Source organism: Anas acuta, chromosome 1 (genome assembly GCF_963932015.1).
Source record: "Anas acuta chromosome 1, bAnaAcu1.1, whole genome shotgun sequence".
In the NCBI taxonomy this organism is placed as follows: Eukaryota; Metazoa; Chordata; class Aves; order Anseriformes; family Anatidae; genus Anas; species Anas acuta.
Genome location: NC_088979.1, coordinates 35,526,614 through 35,537,991, shown reverse-complemented (window position 1 = coordinate 35,537,991; position 11,378 = coordinate 35,526,614). Strand labels below are relative to the sequence as shown.

The following is an 11,378-nucleotide window of genomic DNA, read 5'->3' as shown; positions in this document are numbered from 1 at the left end:
AGAGATCCTTCTGTAGACCAAGATTGCCATTCTTTTGGACAGGATTCCTATATATTGTGATGAACTTCAATTTTTTTGTAATTATGGCTCCTATATACCAAGTTTTAATTGTGAACAATGTACTAGTAATGTAGTGTAGGTGTTACCTAAGGAGGATTTAGATTACTGACATGTACAACACACCTGAAAGTGCGTTGGAGAGCTGGGCACCAGTCCCTGCTGAAACATCCCAAAAAGATAAAGTTAGATTTTTAGAAGCATAAGCTTTTTGCAGATCTGTTGATTAGTAAAGAAAGAAATATAGGTAATAAAAAGAGATAAAATGAGTTGTAACTTTCAGACTCCCGAGATTCAAATGTATGACTCATACTGCAACAAGTAGCAATTTGGATTCAAAGGTCAAAACAAAACAAAAAATTAATTTTTGCGTGCTTTGCCTGCAAACTGAATGTTCACCATATTGAAATGTCAAAATAAGATCCTACTGAGGAGACTGTATGTTCGGCATGTACCTTTTTGTGCACTATGCAGTTTGGGTGTCATCTTTTATCACTTGGATTTCAAAGATCTTTAGACTCTGTTGAGCTATTTAGACTTCACTTTCCTTTAAAGGGAATTTGTCTACTGAATGATTTGCAGGATGGGATGTTTTTCTTAGGAAATATTTGAAAGAAGAAAGATGAGCCATCATCTCCAGTGACTGCATATATATATCATTGTGTAATTCTTTCCATTTTGTTGGAAAATGGAGCATCAAGATGCAGTTAATATTGCCACTGAAACTATGTATTGCTTTAAGGTTATTAGGATGAACAGAGTAGTTTATGCCGTAGAGCTCATTGTTGATGCTAGTTTGTGCTTACATCCCTTTTCTTTTTCAAGGTTTTCTCTGTGCTTAGAAGATGCATTATGTGTCTCTTTATGTATATAAAATAAATATGTGGGGTAATAACTGAGATTCTGTAGAACTGCATGACAATCTGAGAGGTAGAATATGCTACACTGTTATGTTCAGCTTGACCTCTGTCTCAGAGTTTCCATGTTTTCTCTGAATCTCCATCATGCTGTTTGACCTTAGCATTCTTTCCAGTGGTGAAAATTCAGCTTCTTAATGATATCACATCCTTAATAATCCTGTGAAGCAACCTGTCTGTAATATGTATTACATATCAATATTATGAAAAACTGACGTCTTGATATATTATTTCCCTGTTTGTAATTCAAAGAAAACAAAGCATTTTTTTTGTATCTTTGGGTGTTTTTGAGGTCAGAAATGAGAGTCTACAGTCTTTTGGACAAGTTAGTGTTTGAGTCCTTTTGTGTTTGGTTTTGGAGGGGAGGGAACAATTTTATTTAAAAAAAGGATAAGAGACATTGAAGGACCAAAAGTGAAGTAAGGAATAATGTCCTACAAGAAGACAATGATATTACCAACTGCTGCGACTGACTGAAAGTCAGTGTAGTAGAATACAAGTAATAATGCTCACAGTATCCTGTATGAAAGTTATATATATGTAATAAGGAATGCTGCTGGATGATTGCAGGTCACTTGTTTTTTTTTTAAAGGTGATTATACATTATCAAGCCTAAATGAAATGGAAAATTCAGTGGGACTTATTAGCTCCAAATTTACTTTGCAAGTTTGTGTGTAATCATTTCTGTCAAATGGCTTTATCCGAGCTTCTCGTTTCTGGGTAAAACAGTAAGGACTTTGAAAACGGTACCATCTAAGTTCAAACCTCAAAAAGCACTTAGACATCTATCCTCCTTTGAAAGTGGTTGAATCGTGTGTCTCATTACCTTAAAGATCTAGTGTTCCCCCTCAGATATGCTGAGGTTACTAAATAAATTAAAATATCCATCTGTATTGTCTCTTTTAAAGTATGTCTGCTTTTAAAAACCTAAACTAGTGTTGGGTTTGGATATCCAATGAAAATGTAGTTCTGTGTATTTTGTTATTCTGAGAAGAGTAAAAGCATACATAGGTTTATAAGCATGTGGCTGTTTTTATGTATTTATATGATACCTTAAATATTCTGTTGGTTCTCCTTTTCAGAAATTTCTCATCTTCACCATCTTTTTTGTCTAGCTGTTAATATTGCCCAGTAAATCTTAATGTCACAGTTTCTGAAGTTGGAGAGTTGTCCTTAATCCTACCTTTTTGTTATACAGAGTGCATAAGTAAAATGTATAATTTGTGTCTCTCCATCCTGTTCCCCTCCCTTCTCCTGTTAGAATTTATATACTTCTGAAATACACTTCTGAAAAATTAATATGCTTCTGAAAGACATCAGAACTCTGAAATTTATGCTGTAATCCAAATAGTCATTGACTAATTATCAGAATGTTTCCCGTGACTTAGTCAAAATTCTTTCTCCTGCTTATTCTCCTTATTCTCTGTTTGATATTCAAAATGTATTTCATCTCTAGTAGTTCAAAAGCTTTATCCGAACACCATAAAGCCGCTTTGATACCAGCTGCTGCTTCGATTTTTTTTTTTGGTGTTCAATATTGAAAACATTCATACAACACTCAACTGTTTCTCTTATTGAAAAGTTTTGTGATCGGTCATTCTACATGTGAAAATTATTTTATTATCAAACAATGACCTTTTAATCTCAATAAAAATTAAGGAATTGTAGTATATTTAAAGTATTGGCAATAACTGTTATGTGTATATCAAGACAGAAATAAGTAGGTTATCAAAACCTAATTTAAAATGTGCCTTTTACACTTGGAATCTCTCTGCCCTTTGATGTCTGCTGAATTTTATAGATTTAGTGCTGGACATCTTAATTCATAATTAATAGATGTAGCCTTTTGTAGCCTTTTTTATTTTTTACAAAAATGTTTTCCAATTGTAATAACAGCAAGGATATATATGACTACCGTCATAAATTCTTCATGCTGAAAGTTAGTCTGGCCACGTTCAAAACCAGATCCATAAAATTTAACTTTGCATTATTATTTTAAGCCTCATCATTCCTGCATTTTTACTGGTTTCCTTTTTTCTACCAAAATCCTTATCTGAGAGTGGAGTGTTTGTTGAAACGGTTCATTCTTTGACTATCATTTACTCTTTCTTTGGTTATTTTGGTCCTTGCACATAAGTCTAGCTTTTCTTTTTTTATTTGCTGACTTTACTTTCTTGATAAACTATGTTGTCCTTACAGTGGATGACACAAAATGCTTTAAAACAAATTACTTATCTTAGTCCTTAGAATCAAAGTAGTGTTTCAGTTCTTAAAATAGCGACTGTTTTTACACCAAAACAGAACAGTGATGAAGTACTGTCTAGTTCTTATCTATCAGAAAAAAAAGGTTTGATAAATGCTAAACTACCATAAAATAGTGATTGTTCAAGAGCAAAGAGATTGAGTATAGGAAAACTAAAAGAAGAATCAAAGTGTTCAAGCTGGTTTTAAAAACCATTAATACTTTGGATACATGTATGCTGGAATTACAAATCTAGTATTTTCTTTTTTTTTTTTTTTTTTAAGGCTATCAGAGGGAGATCCTGTTCACCATCTTGACTAAATTATTTTGTTGATTGCATAGCAATATAACTATTTGCTTGCGGAGTATTAAAACAGATTTTGACTTAAGTGTCTGCTGTTCCACACAATAATGGGAAAGTGTTACAATTAGTCCTTCTGATCCATTCTTGAAAATATGGTAGTAGGTAGTGGTACAGCTGTGTTTGCCCAACCTGAATCAGTGTTAGAAGGACTGCATCTTCACTTCAGCTCAGAGAAGTACCTGCTACCTAGCTGGTAATTTAAGTGAGATTCAGGTGCCTAAATTCAGATGACTATATGTAAGTGGAGGTGCTGAAGTGCTCTGGAAGCTCCAGGGAGTCTGAAGTCTTCTTAGATGATCAGATGAAGGTGTCATGTTTAGACTCTTGTGTTCACAAGGCATTCACTTATGTAAGTGCCTAAGCTTCCCATATGGACTTATGAATTGAGCTGAAGCTGAGTACCACCTCTGAAGTCTTACTTCTGAAAAGTTTGCATGCTAAGTAGCGTTCAATGGGTTTGAGATTTTGTAGGTATAGGCATTGCTTTACCTGTCATCACCTTACAGTCTGCTTTTGTTCTGAAATACTAGAAGGTAAATTATCCATTCTCAAAATACTTTTTTTGTCTAGCATTAATCATTCTTGCCATCCTTTAGTTAGGTACATTACAGTTGAAATTCTTATTCTGCCTTCCCTGTCCTATTTACTCCTTTCGTTTTGTTTACACAGTGCATATCAAACATACTCATTACAAAATGATATTTAGTAAAAGACAACAGAAACATGTATGTTCAAAGAATCAGCAGAAGATAGTGGCATTTAATAATTTGCTTTTTACACTTGGTAACCTGAATTTGTGGGTTACCTATTTAATTCCTATCAACTTTGGCACAGGAGCGTTGTCTTTGGAATTCATGTTAGTGATGCATAAGTAATACCATTTAAATACAATTATAAAAGCAATGCAGAATCTGAGATTTACAAGCCTCCTTCCTTTTCTTTTGATAGAATTTAATAAAACATCTTCCGGAACAAGAACAATTGAATGCATTGTCCAAGTTCAAGAGCGAGTACAATAATTTGTCTGAACCAGAGCAGTTTGGAATTGTGGTGAGTTCTTTTTTGTTAACACTATTTTTAATTTTCTTGCCTACAGTTTTAAAGTAGTAATAATGAAGCAATAAGAGCTTCTTTTTTGTAAACATGAAGAGGTGGTATAGTAAAAAAGAAAAAAAAAAAAAAAGTGTAGGTAGACATACCCATGGATCTGGAAGGCCTGATTGCCACATCCTCTTTCTTAAAAAAAGTAATTTGGATAAAAGAAACAAAAAAGTAGTATTTTCTGTGGCAAGGTTCACTGGAAGATATGGAGCCATTTTTTGAATTTCCATAATATGGTGGTTTTATCCTGCTGGGCATCTGAATTCCACCACTCTTGCTCAACCTCCTCAAAGGGAAAGGAGAAGAAAATACAATGGAAAAAAGCTCAAGGGTTCAGGTAAGGACACGGAGATCACTCAGCAATTATCGTAACAGACAAAACAAACTCAATGTCTTTGTCCCCACTGCTCCTTTATGGTTATTCTCTGCCCTTTCTCCACGTGGGATCCCTCCCACATGATGCTGTTCTTCACAAACTGATCCTTCGTGGGCTTGCCACAGGCAGCAGCTCTTCAAGAACTGCTCCAACATGGGTTTGTACCATGGGGTGCAGTCCTTCAGGAACAGATCGTTCCTGCTGGGCTCTGCTCACAGAGGCCACCCCTGCAGCTTCACCCCACCACCAAAAACCTTGTCATTTATACCTGATACACATTGATTTTTTTTCTGTTCTATATGGAAATGGGAATGAAATACTGTAGTTGTCATTGTGTTAACCTGTTCTGCTTTCTTCCTCCTATGTTTTATAGTATGCTTTATCCAGAGTATTTACAGTCACCTTTCACATTCCCAGTAGGAAGATATGTTTATTATATCTCCCAGGTTGAATTTGTAGAGTGAGAGAGAAAATATAACACTCCTGGTTGATTGTTGGTGGTTGATGCTCTATTTGAAAAATAATAAGAGAATACCATGTATATAGCTCATAATTCATAATTATTAATTGTTTTACCGGACAAACACAGAATAAGGCTATTTCTTTTCCTGGATTCATACATCCATATAGGTCTTTTCATTGTTCATTCCTAGTTTTTTCAAGCTAAGGTGAACACTGACAGCTTCATCCAGGATGATTTCCCCTGGAAGGAAGAAATTATTTTAGAATTCTTTTAGTATCTTTGGCTTCAGGGAAAAAGTATTGTGTCATTGAGTATCATGTCATTGTAACAATATGTAGTTATTTTTGGTAGTTATCTGTGTGGATATCAACTATTTGTACCTACATATTAGAATATCTGGAGTATATGTATAGGATATGAGAGCAACACTCGAGATTCTGAATCAACTGAAGTTATCTCCTTCCCTTTATTTTCATCTCCCCTGAAGGATGAAAAGACTATCATAGATTCCCCAGACTTCTTCCTTGATCTGGAATAATAGTCTTAATATTAAATTCCATCATAAAGCAGTAGATTTGAAAATTAGAAGTCAGATGTACCAAGTTTAGTTTAGAGTCTCTTATGTTCAAAATTTAAGTAATATATTGTGATATATATGCTTCCTAAGAATATATTTTCTTGTAGGCCCATATCTCAATCACTAGAAGAGATGGGTGGTGAGCTAGGAATGAAATTTCTGTATGAATATCAATGAATAAATTCATTGATCAATGAATAAATGCTATTGGTGGAATCCCTGGTTGATGTCAGCTTAAAGCGGAGATGTTTGGAGAGGAGTTGGTAAATGACAAATTGAAGGGAAGAATGATGTTAGGAAGAGTATTATGATAAAGGGGGAAAAAACAACATTATTTCATCTTTACCTATGCCATAACATGCATCTAGCTCACACATACATTTAGATGACACTGTGATAAGCATAGTAGGAAAAGAGAAAAAAGTTAATAATGGAATATGTTAAAACTACTTTGTCTAGCTTCATTTTCTGGTTTTGTCTTGTGCTGTTCAGTGCCACTGAAGGCAAGTCCTTCTGTGCTTGTCAGAAGTGGACACTTTCTGTAAAACTTCATCGATTTGTTATGATTTTTTCATCATGTTTTATGTAAACATGAAACATTACTTTTTCTTACACATATATATGTATACATATATATATACATATATACTTACATACATATATATATGTATATATGTATATATCAAATTGGTGTCTGTTCTGGAATTGAACTTGCTAAAAGCTGTACTTTTGTTCCGTAATATTAAAAGTTCACAGTTTCCATTAAATTAGATACTAGAAAATCAAAAGGGTAGATTGTTTATGTGGCAGAGAGGTTTATATATCAGTTTTTCTGAAAGAAATTAAAGTGTCCTGTGCTGAACAAAGTAGACTGAGCGTGATGCTCCTCTCTGATAACCTTGTTTCGAACCATGTTTGCTAGGATGATAGAGATAAGCACACATCTAAAAACTTCAGCAGTTTTTTCTGAGTCAGACAAATTACGGCAAAATGCCTGTAGAGATGGATTTGTACTGGTAAATTTAACCATGGCTGGCTAAGGTATAGACCGAGCTAAATCATTCCAACAGTAATATATGTGTAACTGATTGGGGAAATAGGACAGTTGCATGCTGGGTTATGCATTTTAATCAAATTAGTAAAATGCAAATTTAAATAGCAAATATTTTTGCCATTTTTGTCAAGAGTAAATATTGATTAAAAAAAAAAGACATTTAAAAATAGCTTAATGCTTGATTTGCTATTTTTCTATTTTTTTCTTTTTTTCCTCTATATTTGATCCTCAGCCAACCTAGAATTCTGTCTTTTGCTCTTTAAAAATTTACAAATTTCCAATTCAGTTAAACTGTCTCAGCCCCATCTGATGGGAAGAGCTAGTATATAGCAATCTAGGTCAAGTTTTGCTATATTTGTTTGTGGGTTTTCTTTTCTGAAGGAACAACCAGATTCTCACTGATGAATGCAAGTGTGTGCTTTCCTTCGTTTTCTATGTAAAACATAAAAAGACATCATTAGGTATCATTTTTCTAGCGTCACACCTATGGTGAGTCTAGTGGAGCTGACTTCAGGGATCAAGCCACAACCAGTTTTTATCACCGAATGTTTTTAAAGCAATGTTCTCCTCCAAACCAGTGTTTGGTGCTCGCAAGAGAGCCGCTGGTGCCATGAGTTCATTTCTGTCTTGAAAAAAAAAAAAATAAAATTGCATAAGTCATTTTTATTTTTTTTTGGTTGGGAAGCAGGCTGAGAACTCCTGTTCATTTAAGGACCATGTACCACTGCTGACACACATATAAAATGTTTTGCTTCATTTTTGTTCTTCTTTTCAAGTGAGGAGAATCAAACACGCAATACAAGACTTTGAGGTCTATCATTTAGTTGAGTAGTATCTCATAGTTATGGTATTTCAGAGAATTCAGAGATCATGTTAATTTACTCTGAAGTTGTGCTCAGGGGAAAGACTAAACCATGTGCCTCCCAAGAAACAGCCAAAATAGTGAATAAACTGATAATTACTACTTGAGTGATAATAAAATCTTTATAATGCAAACCTTCTTTTATCCTCCTGGCCTTGAATTCAAAGTCAAGATTTGTTACTCTGAAAGAAACAGCTAGACACTTACGAAGATACTGGCATGCTGTGACTGTTAACATATTGTGTGTTTTATTTCAATGTGAGTTAATTAACTTTTGCTGTTGGCTTAAAGACATTGAGGGCAAGACTCTAAGCAGTTCAGGTTCCCTCTATGAGAGTTTTGTGGTGTGAGGTTTTTTGTGTGTGTTTGGTTTCTGCAATTATCCTCGTCTTTTTAAATCATTTTGCACTTTTATGTTTTCTGTTCATTCAGCAGTAAGTATAAAATAAATCCTTTATTACTCTTATCTTCTCTTCCAGACTTTAGGTTTTCTTTAGATAAACTACTTTATTTTCCTGTGTGTTCTTTCTTTCACGTACTCCATACTGCTGTCTCAGAACATAGATATTATCACGTATTAATATAGATTTTTTTTGTTTTAGCTTGCACACATCCAAGAACTATTTTATGAAAACTGTGTTATGAAATTGTTTATGAAATCTCTTAACTTTATTTAGTGCTTTAACTTAGCTTCACAGTGTTACCGTAAGTTGATTTTGAATGCTGTATTTTGATGATCAAATGCTACATGAAATATGTTTGTGCTTGTCAAAATCTAAATATTCAATTGCACTTCATTTTACTATAGTTTATGTTTTCTACTTGGTTTACCCAGTGTGATGAACTTTCTCTTGAATTAATTTGTCATATTATTTTCTTGGAGGTTACATCAATTATGACCAATATCGGGTGACTTATTCTGTAAAACTTGTTAATGGAGAAAACTGGGTATGTGTTTAGAAATGAGTAGTCATATGACAGCACAATTAAAATGTGAGACCTATCTGAGAAGAATGGGATTTCAGCTGTACGATCATCTTAGCAGTTGACTATTGACAGAAGTTTTTGCGTTTGTGGTTGGTTATTTTTTGTTGTGTAGATGTTATGTGCATATATGCTTATATTCTAATTGCATAAGGGATGATAAAGGTGCTGAAGAACTGAAATAGCTAAAAATTATTGGGCAAAGCAAAACTTGAGTTCTTGGAGTATACTGTTTATATGTATATTTCTCACTGCACAAACAAGATGACAAAACACCGGAGAAGTGGTGCATTGCTTTTTGAATTTGTCTGTGATTCTTGAGCTATTTTTTTTGGTTGTCACAGCCAAGAAGTGAATCTTAAACCATAGGTAAGGTTTTAAAATAATGAGAATGTAATAACTCAGTTACCCTTTATTTTTAGTATACTTGTGAAATAAGAATTGGAATGACAAAAGTTAAATTAGAGATACATCCATGGATGTCAAGCAATATTTTATAATTTTTCAAAGAAAAAAAGCATATGTACTAAATGGTCAGTCATCCTAGTTTAAGTAGTAGTTTTATTAAATAAGAATTGAATTTTATTAAATAAATTATTAGATTTTGGGAATCATTGTTACAAATAAAGACTTCATTGGATGTTGTATTTTTTGTTTGGCATTCCCAAATGCCTTGGAAAATGTGTGTTAGCTACAAAACTAATATTTGCTTGACTGTACTTGTGCTGAACTACTACTAATTTTATTTTCTTCAAAAGGACTGTAAAAAAGACAAAAGCATATCTTTAAACAATTTCTTGCACTGTCCATTGCTTCATATAGCAGTTGCTTTTCTTTTGCTTCCTGTCATCTTCCCTTTTTTGATGATCTTATAGTTGTATGTCAGCCAGATTTAAAGCTTCTAACCATCTTTTTTTTCTTAAGCAAACATTTTGGCATTTGATTTGTCTGTCTTTGCTTCCAATTATTTATCTTAACTTTCTGGATACTTGTCCATGTATTATTTTCATTTATGCGTACAGCAACTTATTTCTCTCTGAATTTCTTGCTTCAAAAGTTGGTCTGTTCCATATTCTTTAGAATATGTATATAGATATAAATATCTAGTAGTCCATATACACATAACTGATAATAGATATGCATACATAATACGTGTAGATAATAAGATATGTAGAATATACCTTTCACCTGTCATTTATACTTTCACCCTACTGCATGAATATATCCAAGTAAAAGTTATCTTCTATCCCTATTACAGCATTGATGATTTATCTCTTCCTTGTATTCCATTGTTTTTGATGAGATCATTGCTGGGTTTTGTCTTTTTCTGCTTATTTTGTGTGTGTGTGTGTGCATTTTCCGTTTTCTTCTCACCCTTACTGTCTAGCTAATAAAACTTCCTTATCTTGATTGTGTACTTACTAAAGGTTGCTCTCTTTCAAAACCGCATTGTACAAAGAATGGGTCCTGTCAGTATATGAAACCCTCAATTGCTTCTTCCAAAGGCCAAAGACTACTAGCTTGGAGTGTATTTATTAGCCTTGTTGTTGCATCCTTTTACAAAACCCCTGACAGCTTCCCTCTGTTTTTTCTCATAGTACCATGAAATACTGGACAGTTTCCTGCCAGCAGTTGAAGAGTTTCTCATACTTGCACATAATTATATCTACCCCCTGTTGTAGCTATTCTATGGTCATGTTGAGTTTCAGCTACCTTTTGACTTCAGTAGTTTTGTCTGGATAGCATGGCACCGTATCTGTCTTGAACATTGATGACCATACAACATGTGTCCAAGACAGAAACCAGTAAGCACAGCTGTTTTAACTGCCTGGGTAGTTGTATTCCCCTCCCACCAGCCCCAAGTATAAGGGGATAGTGTCACTTCCCGGGAGCAGCAGGGGCCTTCCATGCTGCTATCATTCCATTTCAGTATGGTTTTCCTGTGTGCTTCAGACAGTTACAGTGTTCTAGATGACTCCAGTGTTGACTTACTTGAAGACAGTCTCGTGTAGTTATCTCTAGCTTAGGTCTTCTAAAGCTTCAAGCTTGCAACCAAGTCAAGATGCTAACAGCTTCAGAAAAAATAATATTAGATAATTCCCTTAAGATATTCTCTTAAGGGAAATTCAAAATGAGAAACACCCCATGGGTAATCTTACATATAAAGAACAGGTAAAATAACGGGATTTGGACCATGGAGATGCAGTTAAACTTCATAAAAAAAGAACTTGGGGATGACTAAATAAAGGAAAAAAATAGGTATTTTGAAGCAAGTGAAAACTAGAAGTTGCTAGCTCAGCTGCATTATTTGGAAACATGAGTTGTAGAGGAGTTTATTTATCAAGAACCCTTATAAACCTTTTTAATGACACATTATATTT

The 11,378-nt window shown here is 34.0% G+C and overlaps 1 protein-coding gene across 3 annotated transcripts in view; it reads left to right on the top strand.

Moving 5' to 3' along the window:
• DIAPH3 (diaphanous related formin 3) overlaps positions 1 to 11,378 on the top strand; it is a 238,504-nt gene that overhangs the window by 105,998 nt on the left and 121,128 nt on the right. For all 3 annotated transcript variants that reach the window (XM_068675836.1, XM_068675828.1, XM_068675845.1), the window contains one exon: positions 4,529 to 4,630. In XM_068675836.1, the coding sequence (XP_068531937.1) occupies positions 4,529 to 4,630 (102 nt within the window). The remainder of the gene's footprint in view (positions 1 to 4,528; positions 4,631 to 11,378) is intronic.